The sequence below is a fragment of the Chiloscyllium plagiosum genome, unplaced genomic scaffold (genome assembly GCF_037043375.1).
Source record: "Chiloscyllium plagiosum isolate Xiang-an unplaced genomic scaffold, Cpla_swu_hap1 HiC_scaffold_22, whole genome shotgun sequence".
NCBI classification, from domain to species: Eukaryota; Metazoa; Chordata; class Chondrichthyes; order Orectolobiformes; family Hemiscylliidae; genus Chiloscyllium; species Chiloscyllium plagiosum.
The window spans coordinates 10,552,217-10,578,485 of record NW_028270160.1 but is presented as its reverse complement, the minus strand read 5'-3'; the positions used below and the strand labels follow the sequence as shown (position 1 = coordinate 10,578,485).

At 44.9% G+C, this 26,269-nt stretch overlaps 1 protein-coding gene and 1 non-coding gene across 3 annotated transcripts in view; one reads left to right on the top strand and one right to left on the bottom strand.

Moving 5' to 3' along the window:
- pyroxd2 (pyridine nucleotide-disulphide oxidoreductase domain 2) overlaps nucleotides 1-26,269 on the bottom strand; it is a 68,856-nt gene that overhangs the window by 30,958 nt on the left and 11,629 nt on the right. For both annotated transcript variants that reach the window (XM_087998746.1, XM_043713014.2), the window contains exons 3-8: nucleotides 25,770-25,863; nucleotides 19,165-19,238; nucleotides 7,473-7,628; nucleotides 4,854-5,007; nucleotides 2,745-2,806; nucleotides 783-880 (exon numbers count right to left, since the gene is read on the bottom strand). In XM_087998746.1, coding sequence (XP_087854872.1) covers nucleotides 783-880; nucleotides 2,745-2,806; nucleotides 4,854-5,007; nucleotides 7,473-7,628; nucleotides 19,165-19,238; nucleotides 25,770-25,863 — 638 coding nt within the window. The remainder of the gene's footprint in view (nucleotides 1-782; nucleotides 881-2,744; nucleotides 2,807-4,853; nucleotides 5,008-7,472; nucleotides 7,629-19,164; nucleotides 19,239-25,769; nucleotides 25,864-26,269) is intronic.
- Nucleotides 12,692-12,764, top strand: trnak-uuu (transfer RNA lysine (anticodon UUU)). Its single transcript has one exon. It is a non-coding gene; the product is annotated as a tRNA-Lys (tRNA).

Genomic DNA, 26,269 nt, shown 5'->3' with positions numbered 1-26,269 from the left:
CAGAATGGAAACAGGTCCTTCGGCCCAACAAGCCCACACCGACCTTCCAAAGAGTAACCCACCCAGACCCATTCCCCTACCCTACATTTACCACAGATTAATGCACCTAACACTACGGGAAATTTAGCATGGCCAATTCACCTGACCCGCACACCGTTGGATTGGGGAGGAAATCCACACAGACATGGGGAGAACGTGCAAACTCCACACATACAGTCGCCCGAGGCTGGAATCGAACCCAGGTCCCTGGCATTGTGCTAACCACTGAGCCACCGTGCTGCCCCATTGCTGTGGGTCTGGAGTCACATGTAGGCCAGACCAGGTAAGGATGACAGTTTCCTTCCCTTTTGAACATTAGTGACCTAATGAGCTTTTCCAAGAATTGGCAATGGACTCATCGCCATCATTAGACTTAGTGTCTGAGATTTTAAAAACTGAATTCAAATTCCACCATGGCAGGATTCAAACCTGCTCCCCAGAACAGTTTCTGGATTAACAGCTCATTGATAATACCACTAGGCTATTTCCTCCCCTTTGTAAGGTAGCAGATGCTGCACTGGGTTAATTAAATTAATATTCAGAAAAGTTTATATTAAAAACTGAAGAGAATCAGAGGTTATTGAGCAACGTTGGAAGAATAAATATCAGATACAAATTGTCCATGATTTAATTGAAAAGAATGTCTGAAACCTCTTTCTCTTACTATTTTAATAAATAACTTTAATGTAAGAATTCAAGATAAATTTACTTGAAACAAATGAAAGATCTGATGGTTTTCCTACCCACTGCCTGCAGCCTGCGGACTTATCATTGCACCAATAATTCCATCAGTAGCCAGAGTCGCTTTCAGGGGCTCTGATTCAAACCAGTGATTTAGAATCTGCCAAAAAAAATAAAATAAGGACAGCAAGTTGGCAAAGCGTAGCTATCAGAGGATAATGTCAGAACTGATGCTACTGTAAATATCCCACGAGAAGCGAAATAGAGATTTAGTCACTGTCCGGCAATGCGTTTCTCAAAGGACAGACTTCCACATTGGACAGATGCCTGCAAGGAAACAGCTCCAGGAACAACTGCTGAGCTGACGCTGTCAGTAACAAGGCAGCAAGGCAACTCCCATTTCATCGGGAAAGCCTCATCATCGTCAGTCTGTTCCTCACACAAAGACTGGGTACAGAATACTTACCCCGGGGCAAATGGGGAGTTGTGGGAGAGTCTGGCAAGGACCAGTGCGGAGGCTCCTGGGGGCAGGTGGTGATTTAACCTGCGGGTCACCACTCCTCAGGCAAGGGGAGAGGTTGAGAAGGAGGGACATTCCTGGTGATTCCAGCCAGGGTGAGAATTGAACCCATGCTGTTGGCATCACTCTACATTTCGAACAAGCCCCCAGCAAGCTAACCAGGCCCCTAATGGGAAACAAAATTAGATATTGCTGGAAAGACTCGGCAGGTCTGGCAGCATCTGTGGAGTGAAACAGAGAACAAACAATAACTCCGATTTCTCTCCACATTTGTTGCCAGACCTGCTGAGTCTTCCCAGCAATTCCTGATCTTGTTTCTGATTTCCAGCCTCGCAGTTCTTTGAGTTTTCTTTTGTTTAGTTACCCCCCCCTGTGGGATAAGTGCGATACCAGCAAGTCTGGCATCCCCATCCTTAATGCCCATTGAACAAAGTGTCCTGCAAGAGCTATTTCAGAATCACCCCCATTGCAGTGGGTCTGGAGTCACATGTAGGCCAGGCTGGGTGAAGATGGCAGATTTTCTTCACTAAAAGGTCACTGAGGCATAGTGTCCTACAGCACGGAAACAGACTCTTCAGTCCAACTCATCCATGTCAACAAGTTTTCCCAAATTAAACTAGTCCCACTTGCCTGCATTGGCCCATATCCCTCTAAACCGTTCCTATTCATGTACCTGTTCAGATGTCTTATAAGTGCTTTAACTCTACCTGCCTCTAATACCTCCTCTGACAACTCATTCTATACACATTCCATACCTCCCTCTGCATGAAAAAGTTGCCCTGTAGGTCCCGTTTAAATCTTTCCCCTCTCATTGTAAACCAATGCCCTCTGGTTTTCGAATCCCCCATCCTAGGAAAACGACCTTGGCTATTTGCCTTATCCCTGTCCCTCATGATTTATAAATCTCTACAAGGTCACCCCTCAGCCTCCAATGCTCCAGGGAGAAAAGTCCCATCCCTCTCCTTATAACTCAAACCTCCAGTCCTGGCAAACAGTCTTGGAAATGTTTTTTCTGCACCCTTTCCAATTTAACAGCATCAAGGTTAACAAGATGACAATAACTGTATGCAGGATTCTGAAAGGACCCTTGCAAATCTCTTGTACAGCTGTAACATGATGAGTCAACTCCTGCCTTCAATGCTCTGACAACAAATTCTGGAGATCACAGTGGGACAAGCAGCATCCTTGGAGAGAGAGCAAGCTAACGTTTCGAGTTCAGATGATTCTTCATCAGAACTGAACTCTTGATGTTTTTATTAAACCCAACAATTGGCAATGATCACCATTAGGCCATTTTAAATTCCAGACTTTATTGAGGTTGGATTTCCTCATTTGTCATTTGATGTCCCCCGAATGTTAGCCAGATTCCTAGCTCAGCGACACCGCCCCTGCACCACGGCCTCTGCCAAGCACAGAATCCCTGAGGCTGGGATCAGAAATGTTAGGGTCAATACCCAGTGTGACCATACAACAGCAGTTTCCAAAAGTGAATTTCTGTGCTTACTTTGGATATTGGAGCCGTCAATAGTTCGTAGAACTGTGGAATACGTCTCCCCAGTTTAAGACCTGTGAGGAGAAGAAGGAAAATGGTGAATAGGAGTGAACATGAGAACTAGGAATAGGAGTCAGCCCCTTGAGCCTTGCCACCAGGCAATAAGACCATGACTGATCCTTAACCTCGACTTCACTCTCCTCAATGTTGAAAGATCAAGTGATTTCCATGTTGAATAGATTCAACACTGAGCATCCACAGCTCAGGGGTAGAGGATTCTAGAATCCCTACAGTGTGGAAACAGGCCCTTCGGCCCAACAAAGAAGAGTAACCCAACCAGACCCTTTCCCCTCCCCTATATTTACCCCTGACTAATGCACCTAATATAAATGTCCTTGAACATTATGTGACAATGTAGCATGGCCAGTTCACATTTTTGGACTGCACGAGGAAACCCGCACACACATGGGGAGAATGTGCAAACTCCACACAGACAGTCGCCCGAGGCTGGGATCCCGGCACTGGGAGGTAGCAGTGCTATCCACTGAGCCACCATGCTGCTTTTTCTTAAATTCATCCAACACCTCCTACCCCTTGCAATTTCCTCCATTCATCCTGAAGGCTTATAAATGAGTAAAGAAGTTGCTCCTCATCTCAGTCCTAACTGGCTGGCCTCTTCACCCAAGGGTATGGGACTGTGTTCCAGGGGAAACAGCCTCACATTGGCAATGTTGAAAATGGTGGTCGCTTTACGAATGGACGACGACGTGCTGCAGAAATAGCAGAGAGTAGCTGATGCTCACTGGGGTAATTAAAGACTGGTTTTCTCCAGGAATGGGAATGGTCAGGAATGATTCAGAGCAAACTGGAGTTTGTATTGAACTGTGAAATACAAATAAACAGTTATGGAAGACAGACTGACTCCTACATCTGAAAGTGGATCTCTTGACAGTTAATATTAATATGGTCTTTGTCAAGGCCATTCAGCAACTTGGAAGTATCAATCATACTCATTCTTCTAAAAGCCAGGGAGCTTTTACTACAATTCTCCTCATGGGTGGCCATTCAGAACCTTTCAATCAATTTAACAAACCTCCATTGCACAAATGACTTAAGCCCTGACTCACAGTGTCAGGGACTCAGGTTCGATTATACCCTTAGGTGACTGTCTGTGTGGAGTTTGCATGTCCTCTTTGTGTTTGCATGGGTTTCCTCCGGGTGCTCCGGTTTCCTCCTACAGTCCAAAGATGTATAGATTAGGTGGATTGGCTGTGCTAAATTGCCCATAGTGTCCATGGATGAGCAGGTTAGGTGGATTAGCTGTGGTAAAATGGAGGTCTGTGGTTCTGGTTGGGATTGTTTTCAGAGGGTTGGTGCAGACTCAATGGGTCAAATGGCCTCAATCTGCATTGGAGGGATTCTATGTTGGAAGGGTTTAATAATAGGGGAAGAGTTCCACCTCAGTGCTGAGAGCACCATTTGGGTGAGAGTCGTGAAATGAAGGAGGGTGAATGGTACTTGTGGCACAGTGGTAATGTCCTTACCTCTAAGTCAGGGGGTGCAGGCTCAAGTCCCACCTACTTCAAAGGTGTACATTAACATCTCTCAACAGGTTGATTAGAAAATATCAACTTATGGAGCATCAGATGTGGCGTATTAGGAGTGAGATGACTGATCCCCCAAACAAACATAACCATCTTCATTAGTGCTAAGTATGACTCTAACAGCAGAGAACTGTAGGAGCTCTTCTGGGGTGATGGTAGTGTCTCTACCTGTAAGCCAGGTGACTCTGGTTCAAGCCCTACCTTCTTCAGAGGTGTGTTCTAACATCTCTGAACAGATTGATTAAAAAGATATCTAATGCAGGGGATACATCTTTAAGAAAAATCTATACTCACAACTGACATTTGTTCTACATTCAATGAACCAATCAGGGCTGAAAGCAGTTCATCTGTTTTTCCTGTCATTTGTCTGACCTTTCTGTTTTGGGCAAATTTAGCTGTTGCATTTGTTTAAAAAAGGAACATTTGCAAAACTTGCAAAAGTATGTCATTGACAGCAACATGCCTCGGGATGGCTCTGTGAAGGGCACTATACAAAGCGCAGTTTCTGTTCGATTACCTGTTTGGATGAGAGGTTTGACAGTGCGTAGGGATTGTATCTTCTGTATCAGTGAGCCACTAGTTAGCGACGAGACATCCACGGGTACTGCATCCAATAGGGGCTCCACGGACAGGGCCATGTGATTGATGAAAGCTTCATATTCTGCATATGACTAGCAAGCAAAACACAACTCACACTTAGATGTCAGAAAATATTCAGACCCTTTTTTTGTTCATCACGTGATGTGGGCATCCCTGGCTAGTTCAGAATTTATTACCCACATTTATTGCAATTAAGTATCAACCCCATTACTGTGGGTTTGGGGTCACACACATACTCCAGACCAGGTAAGGATGGCAGTTTCCTTCCCTAAAGGGCATTGGTGAACCAGATGGCTTTTTTCAACAATAGATTCTTAGTCATTATTAGCTCCTTAATTCCAGATTTGTATTGAACTCATCTTCTACCATCATGGGATTTGAACCTGGGCCCCCAGATCATTACCTGGGTCTCTGGTTTAACAATCCAGTGATAATACCACTAGGCCACCCTCTCCACTCCACACACACATCCCCCCCCCCACCCCCCACCCCCCCCCCACATATATCAGAGACTGATTTAGATATTTAACCATCTTTGGAGGAATTGCATGTAGAAACTCATTGCTCTCCAAGGATTGTCAAACAAATATCAAATGGTATCTGCCCATCCTCACACACACACCCATTTTGGGCGGCACGGTGGCACAGTGGTTAGCACTGCTGCCTCACAGCGCCAGAGACCCGGGTTCAATTCCCGCCTCAGGCGACTGACTGTCTGGAGTTTGCACATTCTCCCCGTGTCTGCGTGGGTTTCCTCCGGGTGCTCCGGTTTCCTCCCACAGTCCAAAGATGTGCAGGTTAGGTGAATTGGCCATGCTAAATTGCCTGTAGTGTTAGGTGCAGGGGTAAATGTAGGGGAATGGGTCTGGGTGGGTTGCGCTTCGGCGGATCGGTGTGGACTTGTTGGGCCGAAGGGCCTGTTTCCTAACTGTAAAGTAATCTAATCTAATCTAATCAACTCTGACCTACTATCCTACAAAAGGAGTCTTCCAACCCTCTTCTTCATGCACAGGGAAACATTGTGCCCCAGGATATTTTCATCATTTCAATCTGAACAGTAGTTGTTTGTTCATGAAGCTGAGTGTGAGGAAATGCAAAAGTTGAATTTATATAGCAACTATCATGACCTCAGGATTACATCATATTGTCTTACAGCCAATGAAATACCTTTGAAGTGCGGCCAATGTTTGAACATATCAACAGAGCAACCAATTTGTGCACAGCAAGCTCCCTCAAGTGATAATGGCCAGATCATCTGCTTCATGAGACATAAATGTGACCTGGACACTAGGGCCCTGCACTCCTGGGAAATAGTGCCATGGAATTTGATCTGTACAAGCTTCTGTAGGCTTTAGTCCAATCATCCCCAATGCTCCAACTCTCCTTCACCAGAAAACTACCTTTGGTTTTGGGTTAGAGCAGCCATCTTTAGTTGGATACATTCCTATAAGTTCGATCAAAGGACCTCCGACTTCCAATCTTCCTAGCATGCTGAGCAGCCCTTTCTTTCACAAATAAAACAAATTCTTTCATGGGATTTGGGCATCACAGGCAATGTCACCATTTGTGATCCAGTTGGAAATGCCAAGTGAATGGAGAGGCTTACTGTACCATTTCAGAAGGTCAGTCACATTGGTGTGGAGTCACATTTGGGATCACACCAAGTACAGATGGAAAATTTCCTTCCCTAAAGGACATCCATGAACCAGATGGGTTTTGGTGACAATCAATGGTTGTTGCCATGGTCACCATTGAAGAGTGTAGCTTTTTTTTCCAGATTTATTCATGGGGTTCAACCCAGTAGCGGTCATTATGGGATTTGACCCTGTGCTTTTAAAAATTGTTCATGGGAAATGGACATCGCTGGCAGGTCAGCATTTATTGCCCATCCTTGGCTGCCCTTGAAGTATGTGGCTTTCTAGGCCATTTCACAGGGCAGTTGAGTGTCAACCACACTGATGTGGGATTGGATTCACATGTAGATCAGACCAGTTAGGGATGGCAGATTTCCTTCTCTGAAGGGCATTAGTGAATCAAATAAATTTTTCCCAACAATTGATAGTGATTCGTGGTCATCAGTAGATTCTTAAATCCAGATTTGTTTTAAAAACTTGGATTCAAATTCTACCATCTGCTGTGGTGGGAGTCAAATTTAGTGCCCGGAACATTAGCTGAGTTTCTGGATTAATAGTCTAGTGGTAATACCACTAGGCCATCACCAGTATGTGTCCCTAATGGCATTAACCTGAGTTTTTGGATTATTAGTGTCATCACCATTCCCAATATCCCACCATGCCCCCTGGTCTTATAACTCTTATAACAAAGAAACAAAAAGCCTTCAGAAGAAAATTAAACAAAAAGGAAGCACTTTTATTTTCCCAAATCCTTTACATATTTTTCCAGCGTTATGTCTATAAGATCCTATTTCAATTCATGGAAACTCTGGGACAATGTAACCGACTTGAGTCTATGTGTATAACTTGGGGGATTGACTTTTGTGGGGTTAGAAAAGAAAGCTCCTGTCAACTGGAGTTACCTGTGCATCTTTCGCTGAAAACTGTGCAATTTGTTTCTGGGTCTCTTCCATGGTATTACCCAACAGGAGTGAGCGAGGTGGTTTCCCTCCAACTCCATCCTCTAACATCGGGGTGAAAGAAGACGGGTTCCGTATGTGTACCTTTAATCCATGTTTCTGTCACAAAAAAAGAGTACAAACTCATGCTTAGAAAACGTATTTTTCCAAATTAACTCAATCAGGTTTGAATGAGCAGGTACAAGCAGCACATGATGCTGGGATTTTGAGTTGGGAAACAGCAATGAGGTTAGGAAACTGTCAGGTAAGGAAAGATACAGGGATGTGGAGATCCTCATGCAGATATCCCGAAAAGTTAACAAGTTCAGCAGGTAATAGGGAGGGTAAACGGAATGTTAGCCTTTATGTTGAAGGGAATGGAGAATGAAAATTAGGGATGTCTTAATAAGACTATACAAAACACAAGTCATATCACAGCTGGAATGCTGTGAACAGTTTTGGGGCCCTTAGCTAAGATAGACAGGCATAGGAGACATCTTAGAGGAGGTTCTCTAAGGCTGACACCAGGTATGGTGGGACTGTCTTATCAGAACATGTCAAGTAGGTTGGGCTTGTATTCAGTGGGGCTTAGAAGAATGAGAGGAGACCTTATTAAACCATGTGAGTGTTGGACTGGGATGGACAAAGTTGGAAGTCACACAACTTATAGTCCAACAACTTCCCTTACTTCCCCCCTTACTTCCCTCCAAAGCCCCAAGGGATCCTTCCATATCCGCCACAAATTCACCTGCACCTCCACACACATCATCTATTGCATCCGCTGCAGCCGATGTGGCCTCCTCTATATTGGGGAGACAGGCCGCCTACTTGCGGAACGTTTCAGAGAACACCTCTGGGACACCCGCACCAACCAACCCAACTACCCCGTGGTTCAACACTTCAACTCCCCCTCCCACTCCACCAAGGACATGCAGGTCCTTGGACTCCTCCATCGCCAGACCATAGCAACACGACGGCTGGAGGAAGAGCGCCTCATCTTCCACAAGGGATGAACTCAGACTTCTTCAGTTTCCTCATTTCCCCTCCCCTACCTTGTCTCAGTCCCAACCCTCGAACTCAGCACCACCTTCCTAACCTGCAATCTTCTTCCTGACCTCTCTGCCCCCACCCCACTCTGGCCTATCACCCTCACCTTAACCTCCTTCCATCTATCGCATTTCCAATGCCCCTCCCCCAAGTCCCTCCTCCCCACCTTTTATCTCGGCCTGCTTGGCACACTTTCCTCATTCCTGAAGAAGGGCTCATGCCCGAAATGTCGATTCTCCTGCTCTTTGGATGTTGCCTGACCTGCTGCGCTTTTCCAGCAACACATTTTCAGCTCTGATCTCCAGCATCTGCAGTCCTCACTTTCTCCTTATAGTCCAACAAGTTGATATAAAATCACAAGCTTTCAGAGCGCTGCCCCATTGTCAGGTGAAATCTTCATTTAACCTGGTGTCGTCTAACTTCTGACTTTATTAAAACATGTAAGATTATTGTGAGGGGACTTGACAGGGTAGATGCAGAGAGTTTAGGACCAGATTTTTATGACAGAGATGAGGAAGAATATTTTAGTCCCAGAGGGTAGTGATTCTTTAACACAAAGGGCTGTCAAGGCTGGGTTGTTAAATATAGATCAGTAAGAGAAGAGAGTGTGGTGCTGGAAAAGCACAGCAGGTCAGGCAGTATCGAGGAGCAGGAGAGTCGTCGTTTCGGGCAAAAGCCCTTCATCAGGAATGAGGCTGAGAGGCTGGTGAGATAAATGGGAGGAGGCTAGGGGGAAGGTAGCTGAGAGTGCGATAGGTGGATGGAGGTGGGGGTAAAGGAGATAGGTCAGAGAGGAGGGTGGAGCGGATAGGTGGGAAGGAAGATGGGCAGGTAGGACAGGTAATGAGGGCGGTGCTGAGTTGGAAGGTTGGATCTGGGATAAGGTGGGGGGGAGGAGAAATGAGGAAAGTGGTGGAAACCACATTGATGCCATAGGGTTGGAGGGTCCCGAGGCGGAGGATGAGGTGTTCTTCCTCCAGGCATCGGGTAGTGAGGGAGTGGTGATGGAGGAGGCCCAGGACCTGCATGTTCTCAGCAGAGTGGGAGGGGGAGTTAAAATGTTCAGCCACGGGGCAGTAGGGTTGGTTGGTGCGAGTGTCCTGGAGATGTCCTCTGAAGTGCTCTTTCGCCTAGATCAGTAAAAGAGAATCAAGGGTTCTGGGGAAAAAGCAGGAAAGTGAAGTTTGGATTATCAGATCAACCATGATCTTAATGAATGATGCAGCAGACTTGATGGGCTGAATGGACTCCATCTGGTTTTATGCTGTTGGTGCATAGAGGCAGCACGGCTTAATAGAGGCTCTCTCACCTTTAACATTGCGAGGTGAAAGGATCTGGAAATAAGCTTACACTAAAGAATGATGGAGGCAGATGCAATAATAAACATGATAAGATCTTCAAGGCGAAAAACTAAAATGGAGTAAACGTAGCTCTTCTAAAGAGCTGGCATAAAGGCAATGGACTAAATAGCCCCTTGCTGTGTTGAACAATTCTATGGAATCAGTGCAAAAGGGAAACCACAAGGTCCAGAGGGCATGAACCTGGAGCTAAGGGTAACAAGGAAGTGGGAACAGCCAAAATATCAAATGAGTTTTTCAGTTCAGTGTTTACAACTTGCATTTGCGTCACCCTTTACTGTAGTAAAATATTTGCACGTGTAATACCAAGTGACATTAGGAAAGGTGACTGGAAGCTTGATGTAAGATAGGTTTTAAGGAATGCCTTTAAGAAACAGGCAGACAGTGGTAATGGTCCAGAAACAGAACTGAGCAATCTGATAGATTGGATGTTAACTACTGAGTAGGCAATTGTTGAACAGACTGGATGTTTAAGGATGCGGTTAGGAAACATTACATAGAGGTAATTGAAACCTGCCATAAAGCCTGGTTTAAATCAATTCAAGACAAATTTTCATGAGGACATGCACAAACAAAGCACTATTTGACAGTACTGGCATAACAAGGAAGGGGACAAGATGGATGGGCAATCCTTCCCAGCTTAGAGCCTACTGTTCCACTTCCTTAAACAGACATACAGAAAGATGGGGGTTGCTTCAGGCTGCCTTAAGAAACAGAAATGGGCTATAACCTTCAGCATTCACGCACCACTAAGATACAATGAAAGCACCATCTGGAAAAATGTGAGTCAGGGTTCAGAGTACAGCAGGTTGTGTGGGAAAAAAGCAAATCAGGTTTTAGAATTCAGCGAGAAACTATGCCTGAAAGGAAATATTAGAATTAATTCATTTCCATTTACTAGGTGACAGAAAGGAGTACCCTTCAACAGTACACAAGATGTTATGTTCATTATGAAGTGTTTTTGGACACTCTAGGCACTAACAGGGTCTATAGAAATGCAATTCCCTTTCATCCTCTTTTTTCTATCTATTCTAATTCAAAGCTGGTCATTTCGAATGTATTGTTAATTTGAATTGAAATCATGCAAAGAAAAATTCTCCACTATTGCTCCATTATAAGTATTGAATTCCACCTACTTTAATGTGGTTTCTTCATCAGAAGGTAGACTGACACTGAGTGAATAGAGTAAGCTGCAGTGGGATGGGGTTTCTGTCCAAAATCTATTGCTCAGGCACTTAGTGCAGGGCACAGACGAGGACAGAATCAGGAGGAGGGAAGAAGGTTCGGAATTGTGGAAAGCAAATCAGAGTAGATAACCCAGCCCCCACCCTCCTCCCATTTTTATCTCTCACATACTACCCAAGGCACCTCCCATACCTCTGCTTTGATCCCCTTCATGCCCAGAGGACCACAGGAATGGGAGTAGGCCATTCAGCCCATCAAGCCTGCTCTGCCATTTAATACAATTGTGGTTGATTGAACACTGGCAACTGCCCCTGTGATTTGCAGCAGGAAGATCATCCAGCAGAGGGTGACCGAGAGGGAGAGGCATCACTTTGGTGCATACACTGCAGCGGATTGTCGTGGGCCTGGTATCAAGGAGCACAAGGTACAGGACTACATGCTGAGGCACGTGCTAAAGCTCGGAGCAGCTGCTGCCAAGATGCAGTGGGGAAAGACCCACTGAAGAATAATGGGGGTCCATTTGGTAATTGGGCCCTCCTGACACCTCAGCTAAATGTGAAGAGGTTGACTGCAAATATAAAGAACGATGAACATCAAAGACTTAATTTGTTCTCTGTAAGTTAAGACAGTGTAGATATAAACAGCTCCATTAATTATACAAGTACCGAAGATTTCTTTCTATCAATAAAGCATATTTTTGCAATTCAGAAAAAGAGAGCCAGGATACAGAAATGTACTATTGCAAAATTTGTTGGTAGCAGAGTAAATAGTAAGGCGTTGGCTCTAGAGGCTTCAGAAAGCAGCAACTCAGGAAAGATTCCAGGTAAGCTCAGGTAAAGTCCTTTTAACTTTCCTCTTTAGTCTGACTGCAGTTGAGATGGCTGTTAGGGCAGACACACGTTCCTCCTGCAGGATGTGGATGCTCAGGGGGGCTTCCATCATTCCTGAAGCCTACACGTGTGGGAAGTGCACCCACCTGCAGCTCCTGGGAGACCATGTTAGGGGGCTGCAGCTGGATGCACTAAGGATCGTCCGAGATGCTGAGCGCTTCACAGGTAAGGGTTTTATTGGTCACATCTATGGTGCAGGCAGAGAGTAGCCTGGTGACTACCTGGAAAGGCAAAGGGAGGACGCAGAGAGTGCAGGAATCCCCTGTGGCCAATCCCCTCGAAAATAAGTACACCATTTTGTACACTGTTGGGGGGGATGACCATTCAGGGGAAAGCAGCAGTAGCCAGGTTGGTGACACTACGGCTGGCTCTGGGGCACAGCGCACAAGAGTAAACTGGAACTTAGTGATAGGAGAGTCAAGTTAGGGGGAACAGACTGATAGGAGGTTTTGTATGTAGCCTCCCGGGATGTGTCAGAACAACTGTAGAACATTCTCAAGTGGGAGGGTAAGCAGCCGGAAACCATTGTGCACATTGGCACAATGAGATAGGCAGAAATAGAGAGGAGGTCTTGCAGAGTGATTATAGAGAGCTAGGAAAAAAGTTAAAAACCAGGACCTCATCAGTGGTAATCTCCAGGTTAAATGCAGCGCCACATGTTAGTGAGCGTAAAAACAGGAGGATATGGCAGCTGAATGCTAAAGCCTGGGTAGCTCAGTCGGTAGAACATCAGACTTTTAATCTGAGGGTCCAGGCTTCAAGTCCTTGCTTGGGTGGCTGCTTTTAATGGGTTAGCAGCAGTGGTTAGCACTGCTGCCTCACAGTGCCAGAGACCCAGGTTCAATTCCGCCTCAGGCGCCCGTCTGTGTGGAGTTTGCACATTCTCCCCGTGTCTGTGCGGGTTTCCTTCGGGTGCTCTGGTTTCCTCCCACAATTCAAAAAACTGTGCAGGTTAGGTGAATTGGCCATGCTAAATTGCCTGTAGTGTTAGGTGAATGGGTAAATGTAGGGGAATGGGTCTGGGTGGCGGGTTGGTGTGGACTTCTTGGGCTGAAGGGCCTGTTTCCACACAGTAAGTAATCTAAATTGATGCGGGGGGCATTGATTTCGATTTTTAGATCATTGGGATCTTTTCTGAGGCAGAGGTGACCTGTTCAAGAAGGGTGGGTTGCACCTGAACCAGAGGGGGAACCAATATCTTGGCGGCCGGGTTTGCTAGTGCTACAGGGGAGGGTTTAAACTAGATTGGCAGGGGGATGGGATTCTCAACAGCAGGGAGGCAAGTGGGAGGCTGGAAGGAGATACAGTAATCAGAAATAATAAAGTGAAGAAACAGGTTAGGCTGGAACACAACAGGGAGCAAGAAATGGATTAAATGGCAACTATTTCAAAGCTAGAGCGCTGACAGGTAAGGCCGATGACCTCAGGGCATGGATAGGTACATGGGACAGGGATATTATGACAATTACAGAAACATGGCTAAGGGAGGGACAGGACTGGCAGTTTAATGTGCCAGGGTACAGATGCTTTAGGCAGGACAGAGGTGATGGAAGGAGGGGAGGGGAAGTTGCATTTTTGATTAATTCGAGTATCACAGCAGTAATCAGAGACGAAACAACTAAAGAATCATCCAGTGAGGCTTTGTGGGTGGAACTAAGAAACAAGAAGGGGATGGTGATGTCATTGGGGTTTTACTATAGGCCCCCAAATAGTCAATGGGGATTAGAGAAACAAATGTGCAGAGAGACTGGGGAGATTTGCAGGAGCAATATGGCCATCATAGTAGGGGATTTTAATTTTCCTAACATAGACTAGAACCACCATAGTGTTAAGGGCTTATATGGGGTGGAATCTGTTAAGTGCATTCAGGAAAGTTTCCTCAAGCAGGCTTACTCAGGAAGGGGCAAAACTCGACCTACTCTTGGGAAATGGGGCAGGGCAGGTGACGGAAGTGACAATGGGGGAGCACTTTGGGACCAGCGACCATAGTTCTATTAATTTTAAAATAAAAACTGGTCCACAGGCTGAAGTTCTACACTGGGGCAAGGTGAATATTGATGGAATTAGACAGGAGCTTGCAGGGGTTGATGGGAGTAGTTTGTCTGCAGACAAAAGGACCTCCGACAAGTGGGAGGCCTTTAAAAGTGAGATAGCTAGAGTTCAAGGTCAATACGTTCCTGTGAGGGTGAAAGGCAAGGTTGGCAGGAATAGGGAACCCTGGATGACAAGAGATATTGAGGTTTTGACCAGAAAAAAGGAGGTGGTATGGCTCCAGGTACAGGCAGCTGGAGTCAAGGGAATCCCTGGAGGTATACAGGGAATACAGAAGTTTACTGAAGAAGGAAATCAGGAAGGCAAAAGGGGGGACACGAGATAGCCAAGGCTGAGAAGATCAGGGTGTACCTGAAGAGGTTCTTTAAAAGTATACTAAAGGAAAAAGAATAACTAGAGAGAGAATAGGGACTGTCAAGGACCAGAGTGGACATGTATGCGTAGGACTGCAGGAGATGAGTGAGGTTCTCAATGAATATTTCTCCTCTGTGTTAAACATGGAGAAAGACATGAAGACTTGGGAACTTGAGGCAGTTAGTGGTGATATCTTGGGAACAGTCCATATCACAGTAAAGGAGGTGTTGGATGTATTAGAATGCATGTAGGTGGATACATCTCTTGGGTCTGACCAGATATATCCAAGAACACTGCAAGAGGCTACAGAAGAAATTGTGGGGACCCTGGTTAATATTTTTGCATCATCATTAGCCACAGATGAGGTCACGGAAGACTGGAAGGTAGGAAATGTTGTGCCCTTATTCACGAAGTGCTACTAAGAAAAACTTGGGAACTACAGACCAGTAAGATTAACATCTGTGGTAGGTAAGTTACTTGTGAAGATTCTGAGGGATAAGATACACATGCATTCGGAAAAACAGGATTGGATTAGGAGCGGTCAGCATGGCTTTGTGCATGGGGGATCATGCCCCACAAATTAGTTGAGTTCTTAGATGAAGTGACCAGGAAGGTTGATGAGGGCAGGGTGGTAGACATAGTCTATATGGATTTCAGTAAGTCTTTGATAAGTTTTCACATGGTAGGCTGTTCCGGAAGGTTGGATCACATGGAATCCAGAGGGAGTTGGCAAATTGGACACACAATTGGCTTGATGATATGAAGCAGAGGGTAATAATGGAAGGATGCTTGTCGGACTGGAGGCCTGTAACTAGTGGAGTGCCTCAGGGTTCGGTGCTGGGCCCATTACTGTTTGTTATCAATACCCCCCATGCTTTGAATGAAAATGTACAAGGCATAATTAGTAAGTTTTCAGATGACACTAAAATAGGTGGTTTTTGTGGACAGTGAGGAAGGTTCTCAGAAATTGCAGCAGGACTTTGGTCAGCTTGGGAAGTGGGCCGAGAAGTGGCAAATGGAGTTTAATATAGACAAGTGTGAGGCCTTGCATTTTGGAAAGCCAAATCAAGGTAGGAGGTTCATGGTGAATGGTAGGGCCTTAAGAAGTGTAGTGGAACAGAGGGACCTTGGCTTTCAGGTGCACAGTTCTCTGAAAGTGGTGTCACAGGTAGACAGGGCAGTGAAGAAGGCTTTTGGCACACTGGCCTTCATCAGTCAGGGCACTGAGTATAGAAGTTGGGATGTTCTGTTGCAGTTATACAGGACGTTGGTGAGACTGCACTGTTTTCAGTGTTGGTCACCTTGCTATAGGAAGGATGTTATTAAACTGGAAAGAGTGCTGAAGAAATTTACAACGTAGTTGCCTGGACTCAATGGTCTGAGTTATAGGGAGAGATTGGACAAGCTAGGACTCTTTTCTTGAGAGTGTAGGAGATTATGGGGGTATCTTATAGAACTGTATAAGATTATGAGAGGCATGGATATGGTGAACACACTTAGTCTTTTTCCCAGGGTTAGGGAATTGAGGACTAGAGGTCATCAGTTTAAGGCTAGAGGGGAAGGAATAAAAGGGAATCTGAGGGGCAACGTTTTTACACAGAGGGTGGTGCGCATACGGAATGAGCTGCCAGTGGAAGTGGTTGAGGCATTTGGACAAATACATGGATAGGAAAGGTTGAGAAGGATATGGGCCAAGTGCAAGGAAATGTGGATTAACATGGATGGACATTTTGATCGGCATGGGCCAGTTTGGGCCAAAGGACCTGTCTCTATGCTGGAGGACTCTATGACTTCAATGCCTTTTACCAACCTCTACTTTAAATATACTCAAAGACTGAACTACCACATCCCATTGGGGTAGAGAATTCCAAAGAGTCACTACCCTCTGAGTAAAGGATTTCTCCTCATCCCGGTCCTAAACGGTCCTAAAGTCCTCTTTACTTCTAATTCTGAACTTCATAGTCAGGGGAAAGCTTTTACCTGCATCTACCCAGTCCATCCCTTTAAGTATTTAGTAAGTTTCAATGAGATCACCTCTCGTTCTTTGAAACTATAGGGAATAAAGACCCAGTTTGCCCATTCTCTCCTCATAGGACAATCCCACCATCCCGGGAACCTTCATTGTATTTCCTCTGTGGCAATTATATCTTCCCTGAGATAAGGAGATGAAAACCGCACACAGTCCTCCAAATGGGGTCCAACCAAGCTAAACAACTGAAGCAGGACTTCAGCATTCTTGTATTCAGATCCTCTTGTGATAAAGATTAACATTGTATTAGCCTTCCTAGTAGTGCTGAACAAAGAGACGTAGGGGTGCAGATGCATAGATCCTTAAATGTTGAGTCACATCTAGACAGGGTAGTGAAGAAGGCATTTGGCATGCTTGCCTTAATTGCTCAGTGCATTGAGTATTGGAGTTAGGAAGTCAGCTGTGCAGGAGAGTGGAATACTTTTGGAATACCGCATACAGTTCAGTCTCTCTGCTGTTGGAAAGATGCTATTAAACTTAAGGGTGCAGAAAAGATTTACAGGGATGTTGCTAAGACTGGAGGTTTGAGCTGTAGGGAGAGGCTGAATAGACTGGGACTGTTATTTCTGGAGTGTCGGAGGCTAAGGGGTGACCTTTTTGTTAAATTTATTCACAGATGAGGGGTTCGCTGATTAGGCCATCCCAAATTGCCCAGAGGGCAGTTACAAGACAACCACATCCCTGAGAGTCTGGAATCACATGCAGGATAGACCAGGTAATTTATAAAATCATGAGGGGCATAGATAGGGTGAATAGCCAAGGTCTTTTTCTGAAGCTGGGGAGTCCAGAACTAGACGGCATAGGTTGAAGGTGAGAGTGGAAAGATTTAATAAGGAACTGAGGGGTAACTTTTTCACATAGAGGGTGGTGTGTGTATGAAATGAGCAGCCAGAGGAAGTGGTGGAGGCTGGTACAATTATATATTTAAAAGGCATTTGGATGCATACAATTCTGCAAACATTAACAGTAGGATTGGATAAAACTTAAAAATCAACAAAGGATGACTAGAAATGTAATGTAGAGGGAGAAATTAGAGTATGAGAAAGAGACAGAAATAAAAAATGGTCATAAAAGTTTCTAAAGAATGTTTTAAAAGATAAAGAGTAACTTAAAGTAATCATAAATCCTCTAGGAAGTGAGTCAGGAAATGATGTTTTATCACGTAGAGAGTGGTCCGTGTATGGAATGAGCTGCTGGAAGAAGTGGTGAAGGCTGGTACCGTTACAGCATTTAAAAGACATCTGGATGGGTAAGTGAATAGGAAAGGTTTAGAGGAAGGGTTTATGGGCCAAATGCTGGTAAATGGGACCAGGTCAGATTGGGATGTATGGTCGGCATGGACGAGTTGGACTGAAGGGTCTGTTTCCATAATGTATGACTCTGTGATTCTATAAAAGCACACAAACATTGATCAATCTCTGTATGAATATACTCAACAATGGAACATCTACAGTCTCTGGAGTAGAGGACTCCAACAATTCATAACTCTCTGAGCACAGAAATTACCCCTGAGTTCAGTCCTTACTAGTTATCCCCTCATCTTGAGGTCATGCCATTTGGTTCAACACCCTCCGGTTAGGTGAAGCAGAACTCTTGCATCTGCCCTAAGTCCTTTGGAGAATTCTGCTGCTTTAATTTCACTCAATTCTCACTCTCCTAAAGCCCACAAAATGAAGGTCAATTTTTACAGACAGGTGACATTTCAGTGTCCCTCACGTCCCAAGGTGTTTCACTTCCTCATTGTAAGTGTAGACCATCACTTCAATTAGTTAAGATTCCAGAACATTCTAGCACGCGCCATTTCAGTTCCTTGCTACGTGAGGATGCAAATGGAACTGAAGAGTGTTGTTTACTTTCTGCCTTCCTCCCACGCCAGCCCGTTGCCCAAGATGTGAGTGCGACCATCACACATGATATTCTTCAACAAGTGGCATTGTCAAGTTGTGTGACTGTGGTGAGAATCTCTGCACAACCCAACCTTGTGCTCACCCCCATTTTCCAAACTTCATTCAGTTTTGGAGTTAGGGCTTGGTGGTTGGTGGTCAGGAGTAGCAGCCCCAGCTAAATCTTTCATCTTTCCTTCATGTGGGGCACTTCGGTTAATAGAAACACCTCAACTGCAGGCTCTGGCTGACAGCCCAAATTGCAAGCTGAAAGCTTCCTGTCGGACCTTGTTTTTAATTCACTCGTGTATTTATTGCCCACTCCTAGTGGATGGTGATGGCAAACTGCCTTCTTGAACCCCTGCAGTCCATGTGCTGTAGGTTGAGGGCATTCCAGGATTTTGACCCCACGACAGTGAAGGGATCGCATTATATTTCCAAGTCAGGATGGTGAGTGGCTAGGGAGGGGAACTTGCAGGTGGTGGCGTTCCAAAGTATGTGCTGCCCTTAGATGGAAGTGGTGATGGGTTTGAGGATCTTTGGTGAATTTCTGCCGTGCACCCTGTAGATGGCACACACTGCAGCGAATGAATGTCGGTGGTGGAATGAGTAGAGAGTGGCACCAATCAAGCGGGCTGCTTTCTCCTGGATGGTGTCAAGCTTCTTGAGTGTTGTTGGGGCTGCACCCATCCAGACAAGTGGGGAGTATTTCATCACACTCCTGACTTGTGCCTTGCAGATGGTGGACAGGCTTTGGGGAGTCAGGAGGTGAGTTACTCACTGCTGGATTCCGAGCCTCTGACCTGCTCTGGATACTACTTTTTCTACAGAACATTTCTTAAAAGAAAGTTGCCTCACCTTCAGCTCCAACTCTTTGTAGATCTGAGGTCTCAGCAAACTGAGCACATAAGATGCACGTGAAAACTTAAAACCTGCAGTGTTAAAGCACAGCAAGAGATCCATAAACAGCATGCACATTTCTGGATATGTAAATGCAACATTTCATTGTGAATATGCTCCGTTCAATCATCACAAAATGTTTCTTTTTTTAAAAAAACAATCAATGAACTCAAAAAAATCAATAAACCCCAAACTGCAGACAATAAATCCTCAGATTGCAGATGACCTGATATTTCTTGTATTTCCATTTAACAGCAATATAGAGGTGAGGGTATTTCATCAAATCCCTAAAGTATGGAAGCAGGCCATTCAGCCCACTGAGTCCACACAGACCGTCCCACCAAGAACCAAATCCCTACCCTATAATCCTGCATTTCTCATGGCCAATTCACCTAACCTGCACATCCCAGGGCACTAGGGGCAATTAGCATAGGCAATCCATCTGACCTGCACATCTTTGGACCATGAGAGGAAACCAGAGTACCTGAAGGAAACCCTTGCAGACACGGGGAGAATATGCAAGCTCCACACTGTCGCCTGAGGGGAAAATTGGTCTCTGGTCCCTGGTGCTGTGAGGCAGCAGCGCTAACCACTGAGCCACCATGTCACACTAATTTTAAATCTGAGACTTATAGTTTTTAATAATAGTACATTGGGGGGCAGCACATCAAAACCTAATAAACATGGCATATTGGCTCAATGGTTAGCACTGCTGCCTCATAGTACTAGGGACCCGGGTTCAATCCCAAGATCGGGTGACAGTCTGTGTGGAGTTTGAACATTCTCCCTGTGTCTGTGTGGGTTTCCTCCGGGTGCTCTGGTTTCCTCCCACAATCCAAAGATGTGCAGGTTAGGTGAGCTGGCTGTGCTAAATTGCCCGTAGTGTTCAGGGATGTATTAGTTAGGGGTAAATGTAGAGTAATAGGGTAGGGGAATGGGTCTGAGTGGGTTACTCTTCAGAGCGCCAATGTGGATCTGTTGGGCCAAACGGCCTGTTTCCACACTTAGGGATCTACGAAGCATAGAGAGCAGGAGTAAGCCATTCAGCCTTTCAAGGGGCAGGCAATGGCCTTGTGGTATTATTGCTGGACTGTTAATCCAGAGACCCAGGTCATGTTCTGGGGACCTGGGTTTGAATCCTGCCATGGCAAATAGTGGAATTTGAATTCAATAAAAATCCGGAGTTAAGAGTCTAATTATGACCATGAATCCATTGTCAATTGTTGGAAAAGTGCATCTGGTTCACCAGAGACTGGATCAGCTGGGAGGGTAATCACTGGAGTTTAGAAGAATGAGTGGGGCGATGGGGAATCTCATTAAAACCTATAAACTTTTGACAGGACAGATGCAGGAGGTCACAGCTGAAGGATACGGGGTGGGCCATTTGGGACTGGATGAGGAGAAATGTCTTCACCCAGAGAGTGGGGAGTCTGTGGAATTCTCTACCACAGAAAGTGATTGAGGCCAAAACACTGAATGTTTTCGAGAGGGAGTTAGATATAGTTCTTCAGGTGTAAGGGTTCAAAGGGTATGGGGAGAAAGCAGGAACGGGATACTGAGTTTGGTGGAGTTTGAATTCAATATAAATCTGTAATTAAAGGCCTAATGACTGTTGTTGATTTTGAGGGGGGAAAGCCCCAACTGGTTCACTAATGTCCTTTAAGGAAGGAAACTGCCATCCTTACCTGGTCTGGCCTACATGTGACTCCAGACCCACAGCAATGTGGCTCAGTGATGTCCAAATCCTATTAACAAATTTCCTAAACTTCAGCCAGTTTCCTAATCAAGTCATTAATTCACGTTCAGCTCCACTGGTTTAGTTTAATTGGCTTTTGTCATTGGCTGTAGAGTGCTTTGAGAGGTCCATGCCATTAGCATGAGGCTGGACTTTTGGAACTTTAATATACTAGTTACTTTACTAGTCCAACGTGTCTGTTACTTAATTACTGTATTCTAATTACCCAGACTTTTAATAAAGTGAGTGCTTTATCTGAACCCATAACCTGGAGGTGCCGGTATTGGACAGGGGTGGATAAAGTTAAAAATCACACAACACTAGGTTACAGTCCAACAGGTTTATTTGGAAGCACTAGCTTTCGGAGCGACAACCACCTGATGAAGGAGTAGTGCTCCAAAAGTTAGCGCTTCCAAATAAACCTATTGGACTGTAACCTGGTGTTTTGTGATTTTTAACTTTGCATATCCCAGTCCAACACCAGCACCTCCAAATTGTGAATTTCTAACTTCATCTAAACCCATGTATGATGACTTGCCTCTGAAGAGCTCCCTCTGATGGATATAAGTTCAATTACATGATAGACATTGTGTCAGAGTCATACAGCACAGAAACAGACCCTTCGGTTGAACTAGTCAATGCCAACCACATTCCCTAACTAAACTAGTTCCGCCTGCCTGCTCCTGGCCCATAGCCCATCAAACCCTTCCTATTCATGTACTTATCCAAATGTCTTTTAAATATTGTAATTGTACCCACATCCACAACATGCTCATTCCACACACTAACCACCCTCTGTGTAAAAGGTTTGCCCCTCATGTCTTTTTAAAATCTTTCTCCTCTCAACTTAAAAACATGCCCCGGCCTTGAAATCCACCATCCTAGGGAAAAGACAACTACCATTTACTCTATCCATTATTTTATAAACCTCTACAAGGTCACCTCTCAACCTCCGACACTCCAGTGAAATAAAGACCCATCCCACCCAACCTCTTCTTATAACTCAAAGCTTCCATACCCAGAAAAATCCTGGTAAATCTTTTCTGAACCCCCTTCTAAACCCCCTTCCTATAACTGGGCGACCAGAACTAGACACAGTATTCCAGAAGAGGTCTCACCAATGTCCTGTACAACATCACATGACTTCCCAACTCCTATACTCAAAGGATTGAGCAATGAAGGCAAGCATGCCAAATGCCTTTTTAACCACCCTGTCTATAAGTGATGCAAATTATAAAGAATTATGTACTTGCATCCCTCATTCTCTCTGCTCTACAACACTACCCAAGAGGGAGAAGGTGAGGACTGCTGATGCTGGAGAGTAAGAGTCGATAAAGTGTGGCGCTGGAAAAGCACAGCAAGTCAGGCGGCATCCAAGGATCAGGGGAGTTAACATTTCAGCATAAACCCTTCATCAGGAATGTGGGGGGGGGGGAGTTGAGAGATAAATAGGAGGTTGGGGCAAGGGCTGGAGGGAAGGTAGCTGGGAAGGTGATAGGTGGATGCAGGAGGGGGAAGGATTGTGATAGGTCGGTAGGAAGGGTGAAGTGGATAGATGGGAAGGAAGCTGGACAGGTAGGACAGGTCAAGAGGGTGGTGCTGAGTTGGACAGTTAGATCTGGGATGAGGTGAGGGGAGGGGAGATTTGGAAACCCGTGAAGTCGACATTGATGCCGTGTAGTTGGAGGGTCCCAAGGCGGAAGATGAGGTGTTCTTCCTCCAGGCATCAGATGGTTTGGAATTGCCGGTGGTGGAAGCCCAGGATTTGCATGTCCTTGGTGGGGTGGGAGGGGAAGTTGAAGTGGTTGGCCATAGGGCAGTAGGGCTGGTGGGTGGGTGTGTCCCAGAGAAATTCTCTGAAATGCTCTGCGAGTTGGCGTTCTATCTCCTCAATGTAGAGGTGATCACATCGAAAGCAATGGACACAGTGGATGAGGTAGGTGGATGTGCAGGAAAATCTCTGCCAGATTGAAAAGTCCTTACTATTAAGTGTATAAGCCCTATGCTTGTTTGCTTATCAAAATGCAATATCTCCCATTTATGCAGATGGAACTCCATCTGCCATTAAATTTGTATTTGTATTAAAACAGAAAGTGCTGGAGAAACTCACCAGCTCTGGCAGCATCTCTGGAGAGAGAATTTAGAAATAATGCTTTGAGTCCAGTATAATTGGAAGACTGATGGTTTTTACATGTAGATAAAGGGGAGGGGGTGGAGAAGTAAATGGAACAGATGGGAAAGATGTCCCGGAGTAAAAGACAATGATTATAGTATTAATGGTGATGAAGAAGTGAATTAGATAAAGAGTAAGTGTTAATAGTAGAAAATCGATCATCCCCTCTTCAGATCCAAAGAATAGTTATATTAAATTTGTAACTTTAATTCTGTTTCTCCCTTCATAGATTTTGCCAGATCTGAGTTTCTCCTATATTTTATTCCTATTTTTATTTCAATTCTCCAGCAACCACAATTTTCTGTTTTTGTTTTAGTCTTGCATTTACATAGCTGCTTTCAATACCTCAGAAGTCACAATGTGCTTCATAGCCACTGAGGTATTTCTAGAGCAAGTAACTATAATAATGTAAAGAGTGAAATAGAACAAACAATTAATTTACATGCAGCAAGTTCCACCAAACAGCAAATTAGTAATAAGCATTGAAGGCCAGCCAGCTCAGTGGTCTAACCAGCTGATTTGTGGTGCAAAAAATTGCCCACAGTGATTAGTTGAGGTTAGAATGAAGAATTCTCTTTCTCAACATTTCTCCTCACCTCAGACACAGTGACCCTCAGGTTAAACGATGACCAATCGTCTCTCTCTGACAGATTCACCCTATGGTCTAGTAAGACTATGGTTACCTTACCTTTAATGACCACACAATTTGCTTTGGTGAAGTTTGCCTAAGTGAGTAGTGGGAACCATCAAGGTAAACAAGACGTATTCAGATGAACACTTGGAAGGACAGAGCTTGTAGGCTACGAGTCAATCATTGGTATAGATGGATGTTTGATGACCAGCATGGACACTTTGGGCTGAAATGAGCACCACTAGCATTGCCAATATTTATTACCCAAGTTGCATTTGGGAAGCTGGCATTAGGATACAATTACTGTGCCGTCCATAGGTCAGCTGGCAGTGCTGTCTCTGAGTTACAAGGTACGATGTTCAAATCCTACTCCAACACTTCAGATCAAAGGTCAAGGCTGACACTGGAATCCTGAGAGGACTGCTGCACTGTCAAGATTGCTGTGTGGATATACATTAAACCAAGGCTCCATCCACCTTTTAGGTGGATCGCATGGCGCTATCTCAAAGTAGAGAAGGACAGATGTTCCCAGCTGCCAGCCCTGTATCTCTCAACCGTCAGAAACACCAGATAGCATGGTCATTGCTGCCTGTGAGAGCAAGGTGCTATGCACTAATTACCCATCAGACTTTCCAAATTGTAACAGTGACAACACTTCAGAAGTAAAGTGCTTTTGGACATCTATTGGAGGTGAAAGGTGCTAGAAAAATGCAAGTGCTTTTTCTATTCTCAAATGATTGTCGTCCAATCTCCTTTACAATAGTCTTAGGAAGGGAGTGTCAGGATCTTTACACATCAGCAGCGAAGGAATATTGAAATATTTGCAAGTTGGAATGATGTGAGACTTGATGCCCTTGCCTTTATAAAGGCTCCTTGCTTGCAGGCCATGGGGTCCAACAGCATGGAAACAGACTGTCTGGTCCAACTCATCCATGTCAATCAAGTTTCCCAAACTAAACTAGTCCCATTTGCCTGTACTTGGCCCATATCCCTCTAAATCTTTCCTATTCATGTATCTTTTAAATGTTGTCGGCGGAAGTGGGTACTACAGATGCTGGAGATTAGAGTCAAGATTAGAGTGGTGCTGGAAAAGCACAGCAGGTCAGGCAGCATCCGAGAAGCAGGAAAATCAATGTTTTCAGCAAAAGCCCTTCATCGGGATTCAATGTTTCAGGCAAAAGTCCTTCCTGATGAAGGGCTTCTGCCCGAAACATTGGTTTTCGTGCTCCTCGGATGCTGCCTGACCTGCTGTGCTTTTCCAGCACCACTCTAATCTTGATTTTAAATGCAGTAACTACCTGCATCTACACAGCCTCTGGCAGTTCATTCCACATTCCCTGTGAGAAAAAGTTGCCCCACAGGTCCCTTTTAAATCTTTCCCCACGCACCTTAACCCTATGCCTTTTAGTTTAGATTCCCCCACCCTGGAGAAAAGACTCTTGCTATTCACCTTATCTATGCCCCTCATGATTTTATAAACCTCTGTAAGGTCACCTGTCAACCTCCTATGCTCCAGTGAAAAATGCCCCAGTCTATCCGGCCTCTCCTTATAACACAAACCCTCTAGTCCCAGTAACATTTACACCCAGGGATGGAGTGCTCACTGTTCTCACTCCAACTGCTTTCTTGGGGCGGCATAGTGGCTCAGTGGTTAGCAGTACTGCCTCACAGCACCAGGGACCCACGTTCGATTCCCGCCTTGGGTGACTGTCTGTGTGGAGTTTGCATGTTCTCCCTGTGTCTATGTAGGTCTGCTCCCACAATCCAAAGATATGCAGGTCAGGTGAATTGGCCATGCTAAATTGCCCTATAGTGTTAGGTGCATTAGTCAAGGGTAAGTATAGAGTAGGGAATGGGGCTGGGTGGGTTACTCTCCAAAGGGTTGGTGTGGACTTGTTGGGCTGAAGAGCCCGTTTCCATACTGTAGGAAATCTAATCAAAATGTGCACCCTCTCAAATTTAATTACATCCTTACTGAAACCTCAGGAGCTGCTTCTACTCAGTCTGACTGGAGTTGCTCCTACCTGGAATGAGTTCCTCTGTCACAGCAGCCCCACCAATTAAATGACGCCTCTCTAGTACGGCAGTGTTCACTCCAGATTTCTGTAGGTACGTTGCCTGCAAAAGGACAAGTGACAAGTTTATATCAGGTTTCCAGTATTCTGCAGTATTCTGCTTTTCAATTAGTCAGACTTCAACAGAGTTTCCCAACATGCAGTCCTGAAGATCAGAACTGGACACGCATTTTCCAAAACGTTCATTAAAAAACAGGCATCATATGGAACTATTAGAGGTTTGTTAAAGTTAAATAGTGTTTCACAGATTCAATGCAGTATTTTTGAAGAAGTGCACACATAAAGGGCAGGTAGGAGACAGGTTTTTCAGAAAGTAGGATACAAAAAATATGATAGTTCACTGTAACTTTTAACAAAAATTCACAAGAACTTTGGTTAGGTCACAGCTGGAATACTGTGTGGAGTTTGGTCACCTCATTGTAGGAGGGATGTGATTACACAGGCCATGG